The sequence below is a fragment of the Cladophialophora immunda genome (genome assembly GCF_000835495.1).
Source record: "Cladophialophora immunda strain CBS 83496 unplaced genomic scaffold supercont1.1, whole genome shotgun sequence".
NCBI classification, from domain to species: Eukaryota; Fungi; Ascomycota; class Eurotiomycetes; order Chaetothyriales; family Herpotrichiellaceae; genus Cladophialophora; species Cladophialophora immunda.
The window spans coordinates 7,108,666-7,129,146 of NW_015622541.1; the positions used below are offsets into that span (position 1 = coordinate 7,108,666).

Below are 20,481 nucleotides of genomic sequence, written 5' to 3' on the forward strand. Positions count from 1 at the left end.
CGAGTCGGCTCGCTCGAAGGGAATTGGGAGCCAGTGAGGAGCAAAAAAGTATACTCGTCCAAGAGAGGACGTAAGCCCCCTCTTTATCCCATAACATATACACGTACTATAACATCGAACCTTCGACCATACCGTTCAACACCCCGTACCACGCTATACCACCCCATCGACGTGATATAACAAGATACAATAGCAATCCACCACACCACACCTCACTGACGCTATTCCCCCCCTCCCACCCCGTCTACAATGGCTCAACCCACACACTTCTTCCCCGCCCCGGACTCGCCGATCGGCAACATCGCCTCGCTGGAGGACAAAGTCGCCCTCATCACGGGCGCCTCGTCGGGGCTGGGGCGGGCGATCGCGCAGGCCTACGCCGCGGCGGGCGCGTACGTGGTCAACGCGGACCTGAAGCCCGCACCGCCGCCGCAGCCCACCATCGCCGGCATGCTCAAGGACACGGACCTGACGACGCCGACCGTGGAGCTGATCAACACCAAGTGGCCCGCGACGGCGACGGTGGACAGGGCCAGCTTTGTGCAGTGCGACGTCACGGACGAGGAGAGCGTCAAGGCCGCCGTGGCGTTTACGGTCGAGAGGTACGGCCGGCTGGATATCCTGGTGAATAACGCTGGTGAGATTTGGTTTCCTTCTGTTTTCCTGTTTTCGGTTGGAGTCGGGTTCATGGATGGTACATCCTAGCGACATCCATGACCACACAGAAACACAACTGCCCATGCATTTACGACATCCCTACATCCATATATATCTTAACATCTCCCCTCTCTCTCCACCAGGCATCTCCGCCGAGACCGGCTCGCGAGAATACACGGGCGTGTTCCGGCGGATCCACGAGACGCCCGTGGCGGCGCTGGACCAGACGTACCAGGTGAACATCCGGGGCGTGTGGCTGGGGACCAAGTACGCGGTGACGCAGATGCTGGCGCAGGAGCCGCACCCCCGGTACTCGCGGCCGGGAGGCACCTCTTCCACGACCGCCACCGCGACGACCGCGGACGTGCACCGCGGCTGGATCATCAACCTGGCGAGCATCCTGGCGAGCGCGGGGCTGGCGGGGGCGTCGCCGTACTGCGCGAGCAAAGGGGCGGTGCTCAATCTGACGCGGGCGACGGCGCTCGAGTACGCCAAGGACGGGATCCACGTCAACGCCATCCAGCCGGGCTTCACCGACACGCACATGCTGGAAAACATGTACGCCAAGATCGGCCGCGACGCCATGGACGCCATGATGAAGACGTGGCACCCCTGGGGCCGCACCGGCCGCGCCGAGGACATTGCCCGCGCCGCCGTCTTCCTCGCCGGCGACGGTGCCAGCTGGATGACCGGCCAGTCGATCGTGGTGGACGGGGGATATCTGGCTCAGTAGAGAGGTCAGGGGAGAGAGATCGGAAAGGAGGCGACAGCGGAGAAAGGGGGAATCAACGGAGGGCGAACGTAAGGACGAAGGGAGCCTCTTTCGACAAGAGAGTAAGATGTTTGTGCGAGAGAAGGTCGACGGCGAGTCAACACTTGCGAAGTCTTCAAGTTCTCGACCATGGCCACTCACAAGCACGACAGAGTCTTCCAATGGATGCACAGACAAACAAAGCTTCCAATACAGAAGCAAGAGATATGTCGCTTACAGAAGTGGGCGGCATATGAAAAGACAGAGCGGTTTGGACAAAGTTAACCAATACCCATCTGATTATGCATGCTCAACAGGGCCGTGCCACTGAGCCTATTATGCAGTCAACAGCGTAGGATGAAGTGTAAAACCGCTTGCTGGAACAGGACCCATGAACGCCTCGCCTCATGACTCATTCATCATTCCACCATGTGCCTCGTTTGAGAGAGCCTCCCTTCATGTCTCGTAGCCCACCACCACGTCCGCGAATCGAAACGAGTGGCTGCGGTCGTCAAATACATGCATGAAACCAATCATTAAAAACCAAAACCATATCGATCCCGTCTCCCCATTCCGTCCAACGACCGTAAGACGCGCAGAAGAAATGAGACTGGGTTCGGTTAGGATGTCGACCAATAACCAACATGAGCATTTCACATTGGTGCTCTTGACGGCGAGTCTTGACGAGAAGAAACCCGATGCCACCGATTGAAACCCTCTTGACAACTCCAGCGTCTTGACTGTCATATGTCGCTTTCAAAAAAGGTAACATGATGAGCCGATCAAGTATAACCTGTCAAACGTCAGCAACAGACAGTGGAAGTCCAGTCACAAGTAAAACTCACTTCTCATGGCGTCCGTGTATCCAGTACCACCCTTCAGGTCCATCTCAAAGCTCTCAGCCACGTCAATCACGCGTTTGATATGCACCATACTCAAAGGCACTTCTTCATGGACAGCTAGAGCTTGTGCAGCACGCACAAGGTTCTTGATCTGTCGCCCATTGACGTCGCGCCGCGCGAGGTCGTTGTAATCTTGCTCCGTGATGGCCGCAACTTGCATCCCTTCCTGGTTCTTAACACGGTCGATGAAGAGCTTCCACACGGTGCGTTTGGCCTTGGTCGTGAGGTTCTGGAAGCGCAGCGACAGGTGGATACGTGACACAAAGGCGGCGTCAAACGTCTCCACTCTATTGGTGGTCAAGAACAGGATGCCTTGGAAGTATTCGAGAAGGCGAAGGAAGATGCTGACCAGGGCATTACGATGGATATCGTGGATTGAACGTTGTTCCAAGAAAACATCGGCTTCGTCCAGCAACAAGATTGCACCCCAGCTGTGGGCGATGTCCAGAATGTTCTGAAGTTCCTTTTCGAGTTTGGTCGGTTCGGTGCCCAGATCGCCGGCGCTGACCATGTACAACGGACATTTGAGAAGATCTGCGATCCCTTCAGCCGTAAGCGTCTTGCCTGTTCCGGGAGGACCATGGAGAACAGCCACCAGGCCACGACCTTTGCCAGAGATGATGTCGTCAATGCTTTTGTGGGCTTGAAAGGTATGACTCGAGACAAGGGCCTTGACGATGGACTTGTGGTTGTCGGGGAGCACGAGGCTTTCAAATGCTTTGTCGTTGAAGACGACGTCGGAGATGCCGGAAACTGTGAATTCGAGCCAAAGCTTTTCGCCGAAGGCGAAGCCCAAGACCACAGGGCTGGCAATGAGCAATTCTTCCTCGGTGAATTCATGGGTCGACAGCTTGTCGTCTCCAAGTGGTTCAGTGTTTTGACTCCAGTCAAGGTCCTCCTTCGAGTTGACTTCGACAATGACATTTTGGCCATTTGGTGTCTTCACCACTTTGTATTTTTTCGTCTCCGGCACCTGAATGGTTTCGTCAGAAGGAGTGGTCTGGTTGTTGCCCCCCACGTCGGAGCCGCTATCAAAGCCGCAGCCGCAGCTGTCATCTGTGTCGTCGAGGATGGCTCCGTCAGGATCGTCCTTTGGCTTGATGACACTGGCAGGGTAGTTGGGATTGATTCTGCGATGAATGGCGGGATCGACCATGACACGCCCGTCAATGTTGATCTTCAAAACCTGCTTCTTGCGTTTGGTGTACGCCATGCCCTTGTGGTGGCGGTAATTCATGCCTTGGAGAGACACAAAATGCTTTCCTCGCTCAATCAGCTGAGATCTCATCTTGTCGGCATGTTTGTGATACTGAAGGGGATAACAGTCTAACGAGGTGATCTTGCGCACACCTTGGAAAGACGAGATTTCCGCGTGGGTGGTGCCCATTCCAAAGTTCTTGCCGTCGTACTCTAGGTATCTGCCTTCGACAATGTACCAACTGCCCCTCATGAAGTGCGATTCTTTGGTAGTGAAATCGATCTTGAACGCCCGAGGTTCATCCTGATCTCCATAAGTGGAAGAATACACAATGGCGTTCGGTTTGTACAGGGCCCAGAGGAGGTCAAAGGTGATCATGCCATTTTCCACCATCGGGTATAGATTCTTTTTCGTCTCGGCAAAGTCTTTGTCCAGGTATTTGACCATCACTCGGAGGTGTTTGGCTTTGGTCTTAGAGGCTTTTGCCTCCTTGCGCTTCTTTCCCGCGGCGTCGTCCTCGAGCGTCTTGATATAGTCCCTCATCTCTTCCAGATACAAGAAGAGCATATTGGGGTCCAGATGCGGTGTGTCTTCGACTAGGCTGATACCCTTGACGCCTGCCATGACATGTTGCAGGCATTCTTTGAGAGGTTCGGATTTGATGTCGACGACCGTTGCCAGATATTTGTGCTCCCAGTCGAACCGACGACGAACAGTAAAGATATACTGGTCCCAGATGGCCTCTCCTGTATTTTTGACAGTTTCAGTGAGCTTGAAGTTGTGGATTGACTGGTCCCATAGTTGGTCCACTCGTTTGTAGGCCACTTTGGAGGCGCGTTTTGGCTTCTTTTGTTTCTTCGGCTTGACTTCTTCAAGGTCGTCAAGGAGGATTTCGTCATCGAGGACAGCATCCCTACGCCGACTTCTTCGAGGTTTGTCATAATTGCTGATGGGGATCACGGGCTCGGGATTGAGCTGAGCTCTAGGCATGCCGAAGACAGCAGATGGAGGAGCGAGGGGATTGTTGTCAAAGTCCAGCTTTCGTAGTGAGGATTTCAGGTGGCGTAGTCTTGCAGATTTGGGATCTTCACGGATCTCGATAACATCACATTCGTCTCGACCAGGGCTGTCATGTTTCCTAGACATTCTCTTGGCCGGCTTGACTCGGACTCTCGAGCGAGGCCTAATGACCTCCTCTTCAAACTCATCCTCGCTGTATGAGTCGTCCTCCTCAGTTGTTACCCTCTTTTTGGATCTCTTCTTCTGCTTCTTGAGTTCTTTCGCCAGTGCTTTGGCCTGCGCCTTCAGCTTCTTGACTTTGGTTTTCTTCTTGGAGACTTCGACAGAAGAGGAAGAGTCACTCCCCGAGTCGCTCGAGTCGTCACTATCGGTTGAGGCTTCCGAGGAGGATTCTGACTCTGTAGACTCGCTGTCACTATCAACGATCTCTTTCTTCTTGGTGCCATGCTTCGGCTTTGCCTTGCTGGACGGTCCAACGTGCTTCTTGCATTTCTTCTGGTCTTTGGCAGCCTCGGGAGCAGGAATCTTGTTGGTGGTAGGGCGTTCGGCCGAAGACTCCACCTTCTTCGTTTCTGCCGTGACACCAGTGTTTTGGTCCATCTTGCCCGGGAGGTAAAGGTGGGGAGAGAAGGAGGGTCACGGTCTAATGGTGTGTAGGATATACTGCAAGGTAGGTCAATGACAAAGAGATGTGTTCCCCAGGAAGAGATGAGCCGCCGGCACCTCAATTCATAAGGCGGAGAAGGAAAGTATGGAGAGGGAAAGTGATTCTCAAAGGTGCAAGAGAGAAAAGGGTGGGCGTCTCAGGCAGAATTGAGGCTGAGGCAGCGGCAGCGGTAGAGGTCGAGTCACAGGCGCGAGGGGCTCACTTCTGCCTTTTCTGAAGTCAGCCAAGAAAGATACCAAGCGTAAAAGAAAAATCAGGCCAAAAGGAGGGGACAGGCAGAAACCTGGATGGCTGAGCAGTGAATGATGGAATGATGAAGGTCAAATGCGCGAACCAGGGCCTCGAGCGAGGTGTTGTTTGATGCCTTGTTGCAGCCTGCCGCAGTCTCTGGACCAACCAAGCCATCTGGTCGCCCGAGAGGCAGGTGCTAATCCAAGGTTTTTTAGTCAATGACAAGCAGCAGTAGCAGCCTGACGAGAAAAGAAGGCCATGTCAAGCCTACCGGCAGTAGGTGGCATGGGCAAAAAAGCATCGCAATCCCTGGGGAAGAGCAGCGCAGACGTGCATGGATGATGGTTCTGTGTGGTCTCCTGATCAGCGGCGGCGCAGAGGCCGTGGACGATGAGTGGACGAACTGCACCAGCCACCCAGGACTCCCCAGGCCAGTCTACTGGGTGCCCAATTGCCCACAGGGTGAGCTGACCAGGCGAGCAGGGGAGCTCTCATCCGTGCATCCGATCTGTGGAGGAGCTGGCCCTTTAAACCACTTCAGGCTTACGTTTCGCTTTCCTCGCGGCAGGACACACAAAGACCCCCAGAAAAGCAAAAGATCCCCTCAACCAAGTGGGCTCCGTGCAGCGCATTCCACTCAAAAGTCCTTCGGGGTCCGCCCTGGACGGCTCCAGGCAAACCGCCACCGTCTTGACGTCCACTGCAATTGGAAGAAACGCTCGCATGGCGGCCCAGCTCAGGAAATGATCTATCGCATCAGAAACGTGGTGAAACTCTTGTCGCCGAACTCTGGGTGATCGACGGCAGATCTTGTACGTCTATCCGTCAAACGAGCGAGTAACAAAGAAAACATTGCTAGTACTTGTGCTAGCTATCAGTCACCTGCACCTCAGATTCGACCCGCTTGCTTCATCTATCAATGAAAGAAAGAAAAAGAAAGAAAAGAGCAAGAGAGATATCGCATTCCCAGAACTCCTTCAAGTCAACCCCGCCCGCTCCATGGCTTCACGCTCTCACGCCCACAATGCCTCAATAACCTGGAGCAGGCGCAACAAATTTGGCAATCTCCAGGTCCCTGATGTCGTGTAAGCCGGCTTTGAGAAAGGAGCATTTCGGATTTCCGCAGTTGTTGTTACCCCACTGCTCGATCGTCAGCACTCAACCACGACAACAGGACGCTCGGTTCCGAGATGACTTACCGGACATTGATGACCATAAAAGCAATCGCTGCGACGACACTTGGAACCATAAGTACACGCAATGCTTCTCGCCTTGTAGCGCAAGGTATTCTTCATGGTAGCGTCAATGGGTTCATGATCGTAACGACAGTTGTAGGATTCACAGTTGTCTCGCAGATGATGCTCGTTACAGAGCTTGCGCACGGCGATACGATCGTCAAACTTCCCCATCTCCGCGTCGGAGGGGACTCTCATCTTCAAATCAATCCTCTGCCCCAGGCGGTTGACCGGAATTCCGCTCTTGCCATCGTGACCCCCGTTGAGCGCCGCAGCATAAGCTTGGGTGGCGGGCTTCGGTTTAGCTACCTCGGTGGGTGGGGTGGACGCTTTGGCCTGAGATGAGGCTCTGTTAACGGTGTTGAGTGGAAGCGTAGCCATCGATGTCGAGGGCTGTGGGACAGGGTTGGATGAATAGCTCGACCTACTCATAGCTGGGGTCAAATCCGAGCTACCATTTTCGACGGAGGACGAAGCCAGGCTGAGGGCCTCGAGGGCGGGTTGGACATAGACCATCTCGGGCTTGGGGATGATCTCTAAGGGTGAGGACTCGAAAACATTGTCGAATCTTGTCGACGTGAAAGGTAAAGCGTTGTAGGCCCGAGCAGTCGCAGCCGTCTGTGCACCGTGCACTAGGACAATCTTGGGAGCGACGACCTGGTCATGGCGATATTTGTCGAACTCGGCGATATAGCCATTATCGTGGGAACAGGCCAAGTAGATGCGTTGACACTGCGCGTTATTTGCATAGAAACGGAAGGTATCTGGAGATGCTCTGGTCAGCCACGTCGGCACGCTTGACAAAAGCAGGAGCCACATTACCTCGTAGTTTAGCATCGACCCTCTCCTTTCCCGGGCCGCAATCGATAAAATGAAAGAGGCTGCGGCTTTGAGTAAAGGAGCAAAAGAAGGAATCGATCTGAGAAGGGTGGGCAAGGTAATCGGCGGCCACGAGGGTTCTCGCCAGCCCCTGCTTATTTGCATAGATGTTGAGCAGGACATCACAGTCGGGATTAGTGCCTGGAAGCGCCTCGGCGGCCTTTAGATGGTTGATGACCTGGTTGTAAAGCTCATTGGCCGCCTTGGAACCGCCGGAGGTGGCCAGGGCATCAAAGAAGGCCTTTCGAAAAATGAAGCCGTCGCCGTCGACGAGGACTACACTATACTTGCGGGCCACGGCAGCTTCGGCGTCTTCGGCACGTTTCTTCCATGTGCGACGCGTATTTCTCTCGTCGTCTAGGTCGGATTCTAGGGTGGAGCAGGTGTGGTTGAGTTTAATGCAGCTCTGGATCAAAAACTCGATCTCTTTCTGGCGGGTCTCGTCAAAGGTGCAATAGTCGAGGAGGCGCTGGCGTAGGTCGTGTTGTGGAGGCAAGGCAGCCATGGCGACAGGTGTATTGGCCATGATAACGTGTAAGTAACGATGATAAGAAGTTACGGGACTTGATCCAGGTGATGGGCGGCACGAAGCAGCTTAGAGGAGCAAAGAGGGTACTGCTTTGAGGGTCGGTCGCAAGCAGCCAAAGTCCAGAGGGACTGAGTAACAAAACAATCAAGTGGTGACGATGGCGATGATGATGACAGTAACTTTCGGTGACAAGGCTAGAGCAAACGAAGAATCAAGAGCACAGAAGGCCTCTACTGGCAAAAAGTAGTTTCACCGCCCAATGGAGGCGACGCTCGGACAGGAGGTGGCACAGAAAGAGGATGGGAAAAGGGGGCATCAAATGAAACAAGAAGCAGTGCTGGTCTGGCAGAGCGACAATGGCCTACCAGTCTGGAGATGGCCAGCTGAACAGAGACGAGAGCACGACACAACACAACACGGGATCTTCTAGGACTGTTTCAACGAAGGTGAGAATGAACAGTCACAGGAGTGAAAGTGTGAAATTCATTCCAATCTCAGGGTTCGTCAGTCTGGCCGGATCTGGCCCTTCGCATTTGGGCACCGCAATGGCTGACCTGATTCTCATTCACGTTCAGGCAGCCGCCGGTGACAGGTTGAGAGTATTGCTGGGGTAAAAAGACAGAGACAGAAAGAGACTGAGCGAGACTGATGGTTGTGTATGGTCTTGTTTTAATACTGGCTCCTTTGACATTGAGTTCACGTCAATCACGGCATTAAGCAAGACCTAGGTACATAGGTGATTGTGCAAGGCCCAGTTTAGCTAAGCAGGTGTCGCCCCGGTTATCTGTTCGGCTATTCCAGGGAGCTAATTCCTTACCCAAGCACGGGCGATGCCAGAGCCATTGTTTAGTGAGGGCGGGGCCTACAAGTACATAGATATTGCAGCTCTAGGTGGCAGCCCCCTACAAGTAATTAGACGCCTCCCTTAGCACTGACTTCGTTTACACTCGTGACATTCCCCTCCCCAAAATTCATCATCAACAATCATCCACATCGTCTCATGTTCTGCAGTCCCATTCAACGATCATAATCCAAAAGTCTCACCACCTCCCACTCAAGCTCCCGCTATCACTGGCTGCCGCCGCTCAAAGACGGGGGATCATCAAATATCCGATTACTTATGCAGCTAGGGTCTCTGCTCCCTGTTGTATTAACAATCAACTCCCCATCCAAGCCACGGATCTACCGAGGCAAAAACTGGCTAACGTTGAGGTTTTGGTGGTGCTGCTCTCGTGAAACTGTCATCTCGTTGGCCGTAGTTGATACCATCAGCCAGAACTAGAGGCCCACCCCCAGGAAGCGACTAGGGACTCATACTCTTTATGGATGGGTTCCCTGGTACAGTGCCAGAGTTCTCTGGGACTATATTATGACGACCATCTTCTCAAGAGCGGTAGGAAACTTCATACGATCAACAGCACACAGCACTTCCCGCCACTGTCTTCATCTTTCTAGGCCTTACTCCTCTTCCCCCACTTCTCTCGATCCCAAAATGGTGCAGAACAAAGCCTTCATCTACAAGGTGCGTCCTATTTCCCTTTCTTCACCTGCACAATGGCCTGACATCCCATATCACTAACACCACACACCAAACAAAGGCCATCCCAAATGGCTGGCCCGTTCCAGGCAAAGACCTGACGGTGGAGGACATTGGGTTTGACGAAAACGCGCCCCCGCCCAAGGGCGGCTTCACCACCAAAAACCTGTACGCGGCCTACGACCCCAGCCAGCGCGGGCGAATGCGCGACCCCAGCATCCCGTCGTACTCGGCGGCCATGACGACGGGCCAGCCGGTGATCAGCGTCAGCGTCATCGGCAAGGTGCTGAAGAGCGACAACCCCAAGATCCAGCCGGGGGCTATTGTCATGCTGCAGGGCTCCGGCACCGAGTCGTATTCGACGAAGGACGAGTCGGCCGTCGCCACCACCCAGATCATCGAGCCCAAGGAGGGCGTGCCCTTGACGGCCTACCTGGGCCTGCTGGGCATGACGGGCATGACGGCCTACGGGTCGCTGCACGAGATCGGGCAGCCCAAGAAAGGGGACGTGATTTTGATTTCGGCCGCTGCTGGGGCTGTGGGTCAGATGGTCGGGCAGATCGCAGTGCGAGAAGGTCTACACGTATGTCTGAACATCCCTCTATTCTCGGTTCTTTGCTGTTGCTGCGTACCCATCGATCAAAAGCCAACCAACTCCCACCTTCCTCCTCCCCTTGGGGAAAACAAAATATTGACGGGAAAAAAAATTATTCACAGGTAATCGGCTCAGTCGGCGACGACCGCAAACTCGACTTCATCCTCAACGACCTCAAATTCCACGCGGGGTTCAACTACAAGAAGGAGTCGATGGCCGAGGCGGTCAAGCGCCTCGCCCCGCAAGGGCTGGACATCTTCTACGACAACGTGGGCGGCGAGCTGCTGGACGTGGCGCTGGCCAACATGAAGGAGTTCGGGCGCATCGTGGCCTGCGGCTCCATCTCGACCTACAACAACGCCAAGGACACCACCCCCTACGGCGTCAAGAACTACGGCGCCATGGTCCGCAAGCGCCTGCGCTGGCAAGGCTTCTTGGTGTTCGACCCCAACATCGTGCGATGGCGCGCCGAGCGCGACGACAAGATCACCCAGTGGATCCGGGACGGGAGCTTCAAGTCCGTCGACTTTGTCACCGAGGGCATGGACCATGCCATCGAGGGGTTCCTGGGAATGCTCCGCGGCGAGAACCTGGGCAAGAGTATTCTCAAGATTGCCGATGAGTGATTCACCGAGGGAGTGAATGGATCAATCAATGAATGAATGAAGGAGGGCAACCTGGGGCTGGAGCTGGTTGTCAGGGACCCTCAAACCAGATAGGCCGAGTGAACAGGATGACCAGGATGGAGAATACTACCTAGATACCTTGGGTAGGTACAGACTGTCTAATCCAGATAAGTTCAATACATACATACCTAGGTATGCAAACGCATTCAAACACCGTTTATGTACCCTGGGTACTAGTATGTTGCAACCCCTTCCGTCTCCTCTGCTACGTACCGAGCACGAAGTACACCCACCTCCCGGGATTCCTAGATACCACCACTCTCCCGCCCCCGAAAGTCCGAGCATGGGAAAATCAAAAGGAAGAATCCAAAAAATAAAAGAGGGGGGAAGATTTTGATCCTCGGCCCTTCTCAGGACTTTACCTATCCTAACTATGGAGGTAGATTGGTCTGTGACCGAAACAGTGCGCAAAATCTGGAAAACGACCTCTTCGCATGTGTACCGAAAGCGAGGAAAGGAGGAGACAAGGGGCCAAGGAGAAATTGACCTATTAATATTCATTCAACAGGAGCGCATTCATGGAAGATGAATTGCACACCAAAAGATCCGACTATCAATACCTAGTACCCAACCAGACTGTGAGCTATGTTTTCCGTCTCCTCCATCAATCCCGTTGTTTCCAAGTCTGTCATTTTCATTCGGTTCGTAAACGTCGTTGTCATCTCCTGCCTCCCTGACCGCCGCCTGGAGCATTCCTCCAAACATCGCCTTGCGTCGCATTGCATCTCGTGCCATAAACGCCAGCCGCAATCTCCTACCCCATGACAACGTCGTCGTGTGCTGTTGTCCACATAAACGCAAGGAACAAGGCGTCACCGAGTCATAAGCAATCTCGGCGTCTGCTCTCTGGAAAGCCGCAGTATGGCATGAACCGCCGTGCCATGGCCGTGTCCTCGTCTTCCCTGGTCGTTGATACCCCGATGCTCCGACTCGCAGCGTTCCCTTGCCTTTGCAGCCTTTCGGGATAAGAAGCAGTCTCAGATACCGCAGATTCATCAATGCCCTCGCTGACACGGCCGTCCTCCTTAAGATAAATCGGAAAAGTCGCGGAAGTCCCCTTACTCCTCGTAGAACGCGCGTCGAAACGATCTCATGCTGCCTGCGCATACAGTCCAGAAACATCAGCACCCCAGCACTCGCCGCAAATCCACACCTGTTCGGGTCTCAAACACCTCTGACAGCTCGACTGAGCAGGGCCTAGTGAGCCCATGGTAACCTGCTCGTCGCGGAGACACGTGGCACGACCAAACCTCCCAAAGGCGGACGTGGGATGGGGCTTCTACTCTGCGGCCATCGATTCATCAATGTCCATGTCATCCTCATCCTCGTCATATCCATCGTTGCATCCACAAATACTGCTTTCGTCGAAATGTGTGCCGCAGAGATAGCAGAACTCGACGCCGCAGATGCAGTCCATGTGTTCACAGCCGTCAGTCCTCTCCACCATGTTCGCACACGTCGGGCACTGTCTCCATTCCTTCTCCTCCCCCAGCTCAAAGAGTTTGACGACGTCTTCCTCCAGAGCAGGACACACGCGCTTCTTCATATCCGCATCCCAAACAGGGTGGTCGCTCTGGAGCCGTTTGCAGCTTTTGCATGTTGAGTTGTGGCATTGAAGACAGAATGCCACCTCTTGCTGGGCTAGATGGTCCTTCACAGGGATGAAGGCGGAGCACTTTGGCGAAGCGCAGTAAAAAGGGCGATGTGCACCGAACTCGGCTTCAATCTCTTTGTAGCGTTCGACAACGTCGTCGTCGAGCACGGTGCCTACAGCAGAGATGCGTAGCGGGACATTGTGGCACCTGGGAGGGAATGACGCTCGATCCCTGCAGGCTACTCGGAAGGCCTGGTTGAGACACGGTATGCAATAGGCGCAGTGGCAGTGATGTAAGACAACCAACTCTCCTGGTCGGTGTTCCTCAAAGCATACGGCGCACTCCTTCGGCGGTGTCGAATGCAGAGGTCCGTCGCGCACAGGATAACCAAAGTGAACATTAGGCTGACGACCCGCTTGCAAATGCTCTTGATCGCGTAGTCGTCGAGCAATTTCCAATTCACCAAGCATTGCTGCCACGTCGCTGTTCCATTCATACACCAGGGAGCCGATCGGAGGGAGGACTTCTCTTCCGGGTGGAGGCAGCCTCGCTCCTCCTGTGGTGGCACGTTCATGCTCAGAGAAGAAAAATGGATTCCCAGGAATAATGGGCGGGAGATGTAGCATGGGGTAGGCATGTGGCTGGGTCCAACATTTTTCTTCGAAGCTCCTTCCACCTGCAGAGGCTATGTGGGCCTCTAGAGTTCGTCGCTCTTCACGCGGAAGATTGGCTTGTAGACGCTGTGCTCTCCAATCCCCATAGTTAGCAGCGGCCGGCGCAGGCATCAGGTGGTGCCCATGGCCACCGAAGATGCTGGACAGGCTGGGCAGCGTTGTCATAGTTAATTTGACGCCTGACAATGTCGCAACATGTGTCGACGGTTCATTTTCTGCCCAACTGAGATGGGCCTAGGTTGACCTTGTGTTTGTGAGGCCAAGGGGCCCCGTGAAGCCTTGAGACTAGGTAATAGCTTATGCTTAGCCCAGGTGCTAAGAATGTTGGGGGCGGAGGTGATTGCGGGGGAAATGGTGAGATGCTGTGGCACCAGTGGTTGTTCGATCGGCGGGAAGCTGTTCCGGCGAGATTGATCGACTGGAGGATGCAAAAACTCTCTGGCCACAGGACGATTCAGTGGGCGAGACAACCAATATGGAAGAGATCGACCGATGCTCTCAATGGAGAGGGCAGGCGAAGGTGTCTGCGAGGGTCGAGTCAAGTCAAGGTGTGCCCCCCCGAAATTCAGAACTCAGCTGAGACAAGTGACAGGTTTGGCTTGGCTGCAGCCAAGGTGGCTTGAAGGTGCAGTAACAAACTGAGGGCGGCAGTCAGGTAGAAACAAGTGATGGCAAGGATGACAAGAGCAGGTCGACCTTCCAGCAGGGCGGGGAGGGGTATTAATATGTCCTCTCAAGACCTCAACCTGTCCCATGTGTGCGGATCGTCCAGTTCGCTGCTGCAGGAGCCAGGGCTTCAACACCATCTCGTTTGCCCGATTTCATGTGTCCCCCTTCTAGCACGCATGCTACCAGTTGCCCCAAGACCTATCCAGACCTGTCCAAGCCCTGTCAGCAGCTGTCAAATCGCAGCTATCACACCGCCCAGCGAGTCTGATTGGATACCGAGTCTCGGACCATCCACCGCATCGGCAAGGATTGTTCTCCTCCGTACTTTGGCGCATCCGGGGAAAGGGCACGGTGCACTCGATTCGCATACTGGCCCTCGATTCGAGAGGTCAGGAGAAAAACAGCTGGGAAATGGGCCACACACACCAAGAACCAGGAGCGGGGAATTAGTGTCTGCAAAGGGCTCAAAGATGCATCCAACTACAAGAGTCGATGAGTGAATGGGCCAACCCGTGTCACTCTTTCACAAGAACCCACGCTCGAAAAACCTAGAGGTCGGTTGTTTGTACATGCTAGCTCCAAAGCCCCCCCTGGACCCATCCCGTTGTCTATGGATTAGCCTTGACAAAGTCCACACCCTTCTGAATGTTCTTCTTCAGGTCTGGAAATGCGGTCAGTATTGCGTGATTTTAGGTTCTCGGAGAGTTCAAACTCACCTCCCATGCATGCCTCCAGTAGATTCTCCTCGTACTTGTTGATGCGACCGACCTCGTGGATCTTCTGGACTCCGTCGGGACCAAGCTCAACTCGGGAGGAGAAGAAATCAATGCCCTGGTCCTTGTACAAGGGGCTGTCGACGAACGTGCACTCAACCACACCCTTCTCGCCCTGCGCGGCCTTGAGCAAGCTCTCGGCAAATCGAGCACCGGCCATAGCCATGGACAGAGTGGCGGAGCCGGCACCATCCTTGGCCTTGACGACTTCATCACCACCGAATTGGATTCGGTTGATCAAGGCATCCAGCTTCTCACCGGTGATGTCCGGGTGGCCAGACTGGGAGATCAAGGGGACGATGGTGACGCCCGAATGTCCACCAACGACGGTGATGTTCTCATTCGCCGGGTCTGTTCCCTTGACTTCGGAGACGAACTTGGAGGCACGGACGATATCGAGCGTGGTGACACCAAAGAGACGCTTGGGGTTGTAGACACCCTTGCTCTTGAAGACCTCGGCGCAGATGGGGACAGTCGAGTTGACCTTTCCAGAATCGTCAGCTGCATTTATCGGGTGTGCCAGGGCAGGGCTGTTTCGTATTCACATACCGGGTTGGAGATGATCAGAAGGTTGGCGTTGGGCGCAGCATCAGCCACAGCCTTTGCGAGGTCCCGGACGATGCTGGCGTTGGTGTTGAACAGATCTACAACCCGTCAGCAACTACATCCTAGACATTGTAGAAGCCGTCTCTTCTTACCATCACGAGTCATGCCAGGCTTTCGGGGGACGCCGGCGGGAATGAGGACAACGTCACTTCCTTCCAGACACTCTCGGAGACCCGAAGGAGTTGGGTCGTAGCCCTTGACGGTGCTCCTCGTGTTGATGTGGCTGATATCAGCTGCGACACCTGTGTATTTGCAGTCTTTGATCAACATCTTTTCTCATCACCACGCAAGCTGTGGACAGACGGACCTGGACCCAGGCGGATATCGTAGAGGGCTAACTGCGAGACACGGGGGTTGAGCTTCATCAACAGCGACAGCGGCTGGCCGATACCACCGGCGGCACCGAGGACTGCAACTTTGGAGGACTGTGCCGGGGTTTAGACATTAGCATGAGGTTCGTAACGATGGAAACGACTTGGTGTGACGGTGAGAGGAACAAACCTGTCTAGCAGACGCCGAGAAAGCTCGACGCTGGACCTGTCCGAACATTTGCCTGGCGAAAGACATGGTGGGCTAAGACAAGAAGAAGAGATTCCAGAGAAAACCAAGGGGGCCGGGATTGGGACAAATGAGACGAGATGTTGGAAGAGAGAGAGGGAGTGAGTGATAGATGAAGCTGGCGTGATAATATCTGCGAGGAGATGTGCTCTGTGAAAAGGTTTACACCGCAAGCTCTCTGCTCTAGGCCCGCGGGCCCATCTCCAATGGACGGATCACTCTGGGCTGCTCGCTTGGGTTGCCGTAGCCGCAGTCCCGAGCTTCCTTGGAGAAGCAAACAACCCCCAATGCTGCCCTCTCGCCCCCTTTCTGCTCGCCCTCGTGACTTGGGCTTGGCATTTCTTGCTCCGGGTGTCCGGCCTGTTCCACCCCGGTTGATCCGATGCTCCATCCCTCTCTACAATGGACGAATTGATAGAAGATGGAGCTCCTCATCCCACCACCTATTGTATAAATGCCTCAAGACTACCTATGTTTGTGGGGAGCCGCACGATGAGACTCGGCTGGGACGATGACGCACGCTTTCATTTTCAAGGGCGACACGTATAATGACTGGGCCAGCCAGAAATGGAATGAATGGCGAGAATACGACACGACTGCTGCTCGATCAGCTCATCTCTCTTTTTCCCATCCTCAATCAGAGCAGACCTCCATGGTCATGATAAGACTCCCTTAGAGGACGAACCTGTGCACTCAAGCTCGGATGGTCGATTGATTCATGCTTGAGAAAGGAGGAACTGACACTCGCTCCCACCAGACGGGTACATTTACCCTTATATCTCTTGAATCACATACCGACAACTAAAGTCTTGCCATCCATCTTGTGCTCATTAACGCATCCCCATCACTTTGCGCTTTGTTCATTACATAGTATACCTCTGCAAAGTAAGCGACTGCTCCAGCCCATGAACGTCGTCCAATCCATGCATCTCTCTCCCAGGGCTCAGCCCATATTACTCTCTGGCCCCGTCGCCTGCATCCCAAAGAAGACAAAGAGATCATGTCTCGTCCACCAGCTCCTCAACCTCTTCCCGAACATATATACGGGAGCGGCAAGCAGACACATGGCCAAGGTAGTGCCTCCGAACGTGAACATCTGTGGCGCGAGTCATTAGCACATTCTATCTCACCCTCGCTGACAACTCTAGCAGGAGCGGCGGAAGAGCGGCCCCTGCCGGACCAGCCAGAAGACCAAGACACTGTCCCTTTACGGAGACATGCACAGTTCTTTTCCCCGGTGCAAGTTTGAGGTTAAAGGGACGGGACGACTTACAATTTCCTCGGGACCTTTGGCGGCGACCCAATTGTTGGCGAAGTTGGAGAGGCCGTAGAACATGAAGTTCTGTATTTCGAGCACTCTTAGCGTCCAAACGGATGGTCTTGATGGGGTGAGGCTGCTTGAGGGGACAGCAATCATACCTTGAAGAACATATTCATCACGAACATCTCGTTGCTCTGGCTACGGAAGGCGTCCAGCCCGTACGACATGGTCGACCACACGCCAATGAGGACACCGACCATCATCAAACCTTGACAGAAGGCGCAGAGGACCGCATTGGAGCCATGGGCCATGGTGTAGCCGAAGAAGAACATACCAAACCCGGCAAATACGGCGCAGGGAAGCATAAATACCAGTCGGAACTCGGGCTCGCTGATTTTTCATTCAGTCAAAATCGGCTCTTTTCATCTCCCGATTGAGGAGCAGGGGGAAACTTACTAAGTCCCTTTGTTCTTGATCGTCATCCATTTTACCACGCGATCTCCAGTCAATGCCACAATGATGGACCCAATCATTCCGCCGATGAATGGCCCTGCTCCAATGTAGCCGATCTGGGCGGGATCAAACAACCAGGGCGGCCCTGCAAAAATGCCGGCCAGAATGATCGCCGAGCCGACGTACCAAGCACAAAGCAGACCCGAGACAATGATGGAGTAGCATCCGGCTGGATTGAGGAGGGTGAGGAACATCCCCAGGACCCACTTGAGGATGTTGTCGTGGGAGAAGATGCCGTTGTAGAACTTGAGTTCCTGGACAAACGTCTTCTTGGGAGGGATGCGTGAGGAAGCCGCGGAGGATTCGTTAAGCTCTTTGACGGCAATGGCGTGCTCACGGTGTTCTTCTTGGGCCTTTTCAATCTGCTCAAACGTCTCGACCTTGACGATGTCGGTCTCGTAGATGGACTCGCGACGATACGTCGTCTCTGGGACGAAGAAGAACATGAGCACGAACTGGAGGACCAGGAATATTTGGAACAGGTGGAAAAGCCAGAGCAGGCCTAGGTTGTTGAACACCTGGCCGCAGATGATCGAGGCCAGACTGGAGGCCGAGTTCAGGATGAAGTTGATGGTTGAAATCCGGAGCCCCCGTTGATGCACGCAGTAGAGATCCCCGACGGCGGCGACAATCAGGGATTCAAACGCGCTGGTCGAGAATCCCTGCACGATTCGAGCCGCGAGGAGGTAGTTGTAGCTTATCTTCGACTCGCCGATTGCGGTCCCGATGATGCAGATGAGAGTTGACACAATGAATACAGGCCGTTTGCCGTATCTGCGGCTAAATGCACACACAAATGGGCCAGCGCAACCGGCAGCAAGGATGTTGTAGCCCGATACCATGACCGTGGTTGTAAGATCTGTATTGATTTCCTGGGCGATAGCAAAGTATGAAGCATTCAAGAAAGGACCCTATCGGGCAGTTAGTATGCAGATACTTCGCCACCATCGCTGCCCAGGCGTACGTTTGTTGCCGCGTTCAACATCGCACCGAAACAGAGAATCCAGATAATGGCCTCTTTCTTCAAGAGAGACCAGTTGAGCGGATCATTGGGATCATCGCTCGGCTGCGGAGAGAGCACGATATGGGAGTTCTTGCCCGTGCCATGCTTGAGGTTCGCTGTCTGAGCTTCTGCATGGGCAGCCTCGTCGTTCAAGAGGACCGTCCCAGGCACATGCGGAAGTTTGGTATCTGGATCGAAGCAGCGTCAGCATCGAGCGGTGGGGTTTCGAGGGGGAACTGTGGAATGTGACAGTCCGTTCACAGAAGCAGACGTCAAGCACCGACCTTCCAAGACACCGAGTCCCATATTTGTTGATACTCTATAGATTTCTGGAAGCAAGTTTACGGAGCAGAGTCGAGGATGATCGGGTGCTATGACAGCAGCAAGGTCTCGACGACAGCGCGGTACGTGGAACGACGCAGATCACTTCCAGGACCTCTTGAACTCGGGAGGAGAGCGAGGTTATATGCCTGGACGTGAGTCCCGCGCATTTTGTGGGATAAAACCCCCAAGCGAAGCAATTGAAATCATCTGCGATTGCCCCAACTTCTCCATGTCCTTCCACACACTCCACATGTCTCGATCGAGTTGGTTCCACGGGTCTGCCGTATAGCAACACGAGGTCGAGTCATCTGTGATCTTTGGGCCGTGACCAAGAGCTGCCAAGAGGGCAAAAAGCAAGAAAGGCGCGCTGGTATAGGATGACGGAAGGCTAGTGAGTCTTCAGTGGCGCGAAAGAGGCGACCATGTCTGGGCCTGGATCGATGGTCGTCTGCCAGTGGAGACCGCCAGACAAGCCTTGCGTACTTGGTACAGGCATTCCTGGCTAAAAGCTGGCACCCCTCCGCAGTAGGTCTCATCAGCCCCAGTCGAAAGGTTGGGGAATCCGGGGAGCATATCCACCAGCTGGTCGCTGGTCGCACGAAAATGCGGAGGTTCTCCACTTGCCTTCCATCTGAAGAGACTTGCTTCTAGTAGACCACAGAGGGTTCAACAGCACCACGCTTTCATTCGCTGTTGCCATTGCCAGCTAACAGTTCTCAGCAGATATCCAGATCGGTTGAGTATAGGCGGTAAACAGGCAACGTGGCACGGTAGCCCATTGATAGGACGGCGGCCAAAAGAGAGAGAGAGATTGGCGTACCGAAGGAGCCTTGTAGATTGCATCTTGGCTGGAAAGCAGCAGTGTGATACCTTCGTGGAGTTCAGTCGATCTTGGCCGGAATAATCCCACTCGCATATGCCCAGGTTTGGGGTGGGTGAAGCGACTTTGGTTGATGCTCTGGATGCTCGACAGGGCCGCTCTTCACATCTGCGCTGTGAGGATGGACTGCCAACAGTCCCTCATGTTGAATTCCATCTCTTTTCCATCAGAAACCTGATGATGCCAACGCGGACCAACGAAAGCTGTAAGAAACGAGGCATCTGCGAGGACCGCCTCAACTTGATAGAGCACACCATGTCTCGTCAAAACCTGTTGTCTGATGTGATCGTCATCGGTATAGACTGACAGTTTGGAAACCAACGGCATCAGCATTCCGCACTCCGGGTGCAAATACGAGCTCTCCACACTCGACATGTGGAGTTTGTTCTATCTTTCTGCTGTCTTGTGCTTTCTGCCAATACTTAGAAGCACAAGACACTGTCTGCTGTAATTATCCCAACCGGAAATGCCAATCCGCGGTTTTCCTGGAGGTCCTTCAGGAGGTCAATCATGGTACGGGGGTTGAGATCGGCCCGGAAGACTGGGTTGGGTGTGGTGTTACACAGCAGAAGAAGAGGAGTTGACTTGGACAACATGCGATTCAAGGCGGAGGATTGCTGAATCAGAGGGCAACATGGCTCAATCTGTTTCACAGTGAAGGGTAGGCGAGTAGTAGCGAAGAGGGTATTGTCTGTGGTCATGTCAGCAGCTGCTCAGCTGTGTGTGTTTAAGTACTGG

General features: G+C 54.1%; 6 protein-coding genes across 6 annotated transcripts; 1 reads left to right on the forward strand and 5 right to left on the reverse strand.

Annotated features, from left to right (window-relative positions):
• Positions 1 to 1,639: 1,639 nt before the first annotated feature.
• PV07_02073 (uncharacterized protein) lies at positions 1,640 to 5,711 on the reverse strand. The gene is made up of 2 exons (XM_016388663.1): positions 2,254 to 5,711; positions 1,640 to 2,201 (listed from the first exon to the last, which is right to left on the reverse strand). Exons 1-2 carry the CDS (start codon positions 5,126 to 5,128, stop codon positions 2,191 to 2,193), a joined length of 2,886 nt encoding a protein of 961 aa, XP_016255591.1. The 5' UTR covers positions 5,129 to 5,711; the 3' UTR covers positions 1,640 to 2,190.
• A 439-nt stretch (positions 5,712 to 6,150) lies between these two features.
• Positions 6,151 to 8,496, reverse strand: PV07_02074 (uncharacterized protein). The gene is made up of 3 exons (XM_016388664.1): positions 7,484 to 8,496; positions 6,626 to 7,425; positions 6,151 to 6,566 (listed from the first exon to the last, which is right to left on the reverse strand). The coding sequence occupies exons 1-3, from the start codon at positions 8,064 to 8,066 to the stop codon at positions 6,456 to 6,458; spliced, it is 1,494 nt and encodes a 497-aa protein (XP_016255592.1). The 5' UTR covers positions 8,067 to 8,496; the 3' UTR covers positions 6,151 to 6,455.
• A 527-nt stretch (positions 8,497 to 9,023) lies between these two features.
• PV07_02075 (uncharacterized protein) lies at positions 9,024 to 11,041 on the forward strand. Its single transcript, XM_016388665.1, has 3 exons — positions 9,024 to 9,591; positions 9,668 to 10,189; positions 10,324 to 11,041. The coding sequence occupies exons 1-3, from the start codon at positions 9,439 to 9,441 to the stop codon at positions 10,825 to 10,827; spliced, it is 1,179 nt and encodes a 392-aa protein (XP_016255593.1). The 5' UTR covers positions 9,024 to 9,438; the 3' UTR covers positions 10,828 to 11,041.
• A 384-nt stretch (positions 11,042 to 11,425) lies between these two features.
• PV07_02076 (uncharacterized protein) lies at positions 11,426 to 13,321 on the reverse strand (the record flags this gene model as incomplete). The annotated part of the gene is made up of 1 exon (XM_016388666.1): positions 11,426 to 13,321. The coding sequence occupies one exon, from the start codon at positions 13,319 to 13,321 to the stop codon at positions 12,167 to 12,169; it is 1,155 nt and encodes a 384-aa protein (XP_016255594.1). The 3' UTR covers positions 11,426 to 12,166.
• A 1,112-nt stretch (positions 13,322 to 14,433) lies between these two features.
• Positions 14,434 to 15,771, reverse strand: PV07_02077 (malate dehydrogenase, NAD-dependent; the record flags this gene model as incomplete). Its single annotated transcript, XM_016388667.1, has 6 exons — positions 14,434 to 14,486; positions 14,542 to 15,082; positions 15,148 to 15,242; positions 15,297 to 15,446; positions 15,512 to 15,629; positions 15,706 to 15,771. The coding sequence occupies 6 exons, from the start codon at positions 15,769 to 15,771 to the stop codon at positions 14,434 to 14,436; spliced, it is 1,023 nt and encodes a 340-aa protein (XP_016255595.1).
• A 928-nt stretch (positions 15,772 to 16,699) lies between these two features.
• PV07_02078 (uncharacterized protein) lies at positions 16,700 to 18,845 on the reverse strand (the record flags this gene model as incomplete). The annotated part of the gene is made up of 6 exons (XM_016388668.1): positions 16,700 to 16,858; positions 17,036 to 17,104; positions 17,182 to 17,413; positions 17,480 to 18,447; positions 18,501 to 18,727; positions 18,824 to 18,845. 6 exons carry the CDS (start codon positions 18,843 to 18,845, stop codon positions 16,706 to 16,708), a joined length of 1,671 nt encoding a protein of 556 aa, XP_016255596.1. The 3' UTR covers positions 16,700 to 16,705.
• Between the last annotated feature and the right edge of the window lie 1,636 nt (positions 18,846 to 20,481).